The sequence below is a fragment of the Monoraphidium neglectum genome (genome assembly GCF_000611645.1).
Source record: "Monoraphidium neglectum strain SAG 48.87 unplaced genomic scaffold scaffold05766, whole genome shotgun sequence".
Classification (NCBI taxonomy): domain Eukaryota; kingdom Viridiplantae; phylum Chlorophyta; class Chlorophyceae; order Sphaeropleales; family Selenastraceae; genus Monoraphidium; species Monoraphidium neglectum.
This window is the reverse complement of record NW_014007865.1, coordinates 1-2,854: the sequence shown is the minus strand read 5'-3', so window position 1 is coordinate 2,854 and position 2,854 is coordinate 1. Positions and strand designations below refer to the sequence as shown.

General features: G+C 64.5%; 2 protein-coding genes across 2 annotated transcripts; both read left to right on the top strand.

Annotated features, from left to right (window-relative positions):
• Positions 1–9: 9 nt before the first annotated feature.
• MNEG_15890 (hypothetical protein) lies at positions 10–276 on the top strand (the record flags this gene model as incomplete). Its single annotated transcript, XM_014035640.1, has 1 exon — positions 10–276. A coding segment is annotated over one exon (267 nt), but the record flags the coding sequence as incomplete, so codon positions are not given.
• A 605-nt stretch (positions 277–881) lies between these two features.
• MNEG_15889 (hypothetical protein) lies at positions 882–1,644 on the top strand (the record flags this gene model as incomplete). The annotated part of the gene is made up of 2 exons (XM_014035639.1): positions 882–948; positions 1,274–1,644. The coding sequence occupies 2 exons, from the start codon at positions 882–884 to the stop codon at positions 1,642–1,644; spliced, it is 438 nt and encodes a 145-aa protein (XP_013891093.1).
• Positions 1,645–2,854: the final 1,210 nt, after the last annotated feature.

Below are 2,854 nucleotides of genomic sequence, written 5' to 3'. Positions count from 1 at the left end.
GCGCAGCAGCTTGCGGGGGCGGCGGGCGCTACGACGCAGCGGCAGGTTGTGCGGTCGCCCATAGCAGTCAGGCAGCAGCAACCTCAGCAGCAACCTCAGCAGCAACAGCAGCAGCGGCAGCGGCGGCAGCAGCCGCAGCGGCAGCCCGGGGCCCAGCCGCTTGCGGGGCCGCCGCAGTCGCTGAACGGGACGCACGGCCTTAACGGCACTGGGCACGGCCTCAACGGGCGGAAGCCCCGGGGGCAGAGGCTGACCGATTCGGACGCTGCCCACTAGGCGGCGCCTGGCTGAGCGGCTGGCCCTCACAAGCATGGCTGTGCCCACGTCGTCGTCAGGCGTGGGCTGGATTTTTGTCGACATCCCTTTTCTTGCTGGTTGCTGTTTTGGAGGGTGCAGAGCGCCCTACAGTCTGGCGCAATCTGGGGGCCCGTACCCTTTGCACCCTTTTGGGCTCTGGCGACATTGTCACGGGCAAGCCCTGCTGTACCACCAAACCAGTGCTGTAACAATCCCTTCTTCTTGGTGGATTTACACCTCAAAAGCGCTGACCGGCGCTTGTCAGGTCAGCATACTGCTCTTGCTGACTTGGCAGCAACCCTGGCTCTTCAGTTCCCGGCTTGAAGGTTCAGCTCAAATTCTCCAGCATTGTCAAGTCAACCGCATTTCAGGGTCTCTAAAGACTAGGATCACATCAGCTTAGCTCGTGCAAAGCCGCTTTCGTGGACTGCGCTCGACAGGTGAGGGCTACCGCAAAGCGATCGGCGTCTACGGCTAGACAAAACACATGAAAGGTTATCTCAACATTTGTTCTATTCTTCTCGCATTCTCAGGACCGTGCCCAAGCCAAGGCTGCGCCTCCCACAGAGTCCGTGATTGTCGCCATGGCGCCCCGTGCCGCTCATCGCACCCGCACAGCCGTGGCCCTCGCCGCGCTGCTGGCTGCGTCCGGTGAGCAAATAATGCCATTGGGTGGCGCCATGGGGGGATTGGCTGAAAGAGTCCTCGTGTCTAGTGCCCCCTACGGGCGTGGGCGCTCTGTTGGCCCCTCTACCACCTGGGAGCGGTTTCTTTGCCGGCGCAGGCTCAGAGGGCCCCTGCCAGCTGACGCGCGGCTACCACCGCCGGACACTGTCACGTCACAACGCAGCATGCTCAAGGCACCGCCGCACGCGCCGCGGCCGGCGTTCCCGCCTCTCCGCGCGCCCTGTCTCTCCTCATCTCCCACCTCCCACCCTTCACCCGAAACAACCCCTCCTCTCCCGGCCACATGCAGCACTCTGCGTGGCCGTCCAAGCCGCGAAGCCGGTCCGCCTTCAAGCTGCCCGGAAGCTGCTTCAGGTCTCCGACGGCTGGCAGGGCTTCGGCATCGGCTCGCTCCCCACGTACAACGGCTTTGCCAAGCTGGGCGGCGGCGCCCAGCTGGAGGCCGGTCTTGCGCAGCAGGGCGCGGCGTCAACCTACAGCGAAGACTACATCAACTCCATCACCTCGCGCTACTCGGCGTTCGGCACCGGCGGCTGGGGCGGGGGGTTTGGGCGCTACGGCCGGTACTACGGCGGCTCAGGGCTGAGGAACGAGGAGGGCAGGGGCGGCGGCGGCGGCGGCGGCGGCCGCGGCAGCCACGGTGGGCGGGGCAGCAAGTAGCGGGGCAGCGCGTAGGGGGCCAGCAAGGCCACTGGGTGGCGGCGACGCTCCGCGGCTTTAGCGCTGGATGCGTGCTCTGCAGCAGGGCCAGCTCCGAACAGAGCCTGCCCTCTCAATCCGCTCCACCGCGCGATGCCGGCTCCTGTGCGGTCTGCCAAAGCCTTAGGCGTTTCTGATGCGCTTATGACTGTGCCGTGTTGTGGACAACTGCATGCATCCGTGGGCCGTAAAAAGGGCCGCTTGACGGCAAGCATTGCATTGCACAAGACTGCTCAGACAACACGCATGCGAGGCGCAGCTGCAACAGTGCAGCGCCCGCATCATCCTTCCTTGATATTCCGCACTGCTGGGTGCTTCAATCATCGTCAGGTGTCCTTCACACATTGACCCACCACTCACATGCACCTGCATGAACAGGCACTCTCATTGTTGATCTTGTATCGTTGACCCGTCTGCATGCTTCAGGCTTCAGATTGCACATGCACGCGTTGAACATGCATGTTGCCATTCTGTTTCTATGGCTGGCTCCTGCACTCAGTCGTTGCACGTTGTTGCATGACATATTACTGTACTGCCTTATGCACATTGCAACTGGTCTGCAACAACTGGTCTGCGAGCACTGGGGCGTTACAGGCACAGGCCAAAGGGACGACAGGCAAACTCTGATAAGAAAAAAACGGCAGCAACGTCACCAGCCATCCTGGGCCTGGGCCACAAAGGGCGTTGTCACGCGGGTCAAAGAGCGCGATCCCCCAGGAAAAACCTCGCGAGTGTCAGGGGCAGGCGCTTGCGCGGCACGTGCCAAAACAGGGGACGAAGGGCGGGGTTGCGGAGGGGGGAGAGGGACGGGGCCCTCGCTGCGGTCAGCGTTGAGCAGCCCAAAGCCAACGGGCGACACGCCAGCGACACTGAACGCGGGCCGCGCAGCTGCCACCACCTGAGACAGCCGTGCCCTGCCGTCCGTTGGTGCTGCGCCGCGGCGACACCGCAAAGCATTGACTCCGCGGACGCCGGCGGACGGCCGCCCGCTGCCCGCCCGCGGCCCAGTGCAAAAGTCCAGGAGCCGCGGAATTTCGCGGGTGCACCCAGCTGGGGACGGTCGCAGGGGCTGGGCCGGGCAAGGCAGTAGCCACGCGTCACCGGCCAGAGGGCGCAACAGATGCAGTGCTCCGCCGCGACGCGCTCGCCCCGCCCCCGCTGCTCGCCACCC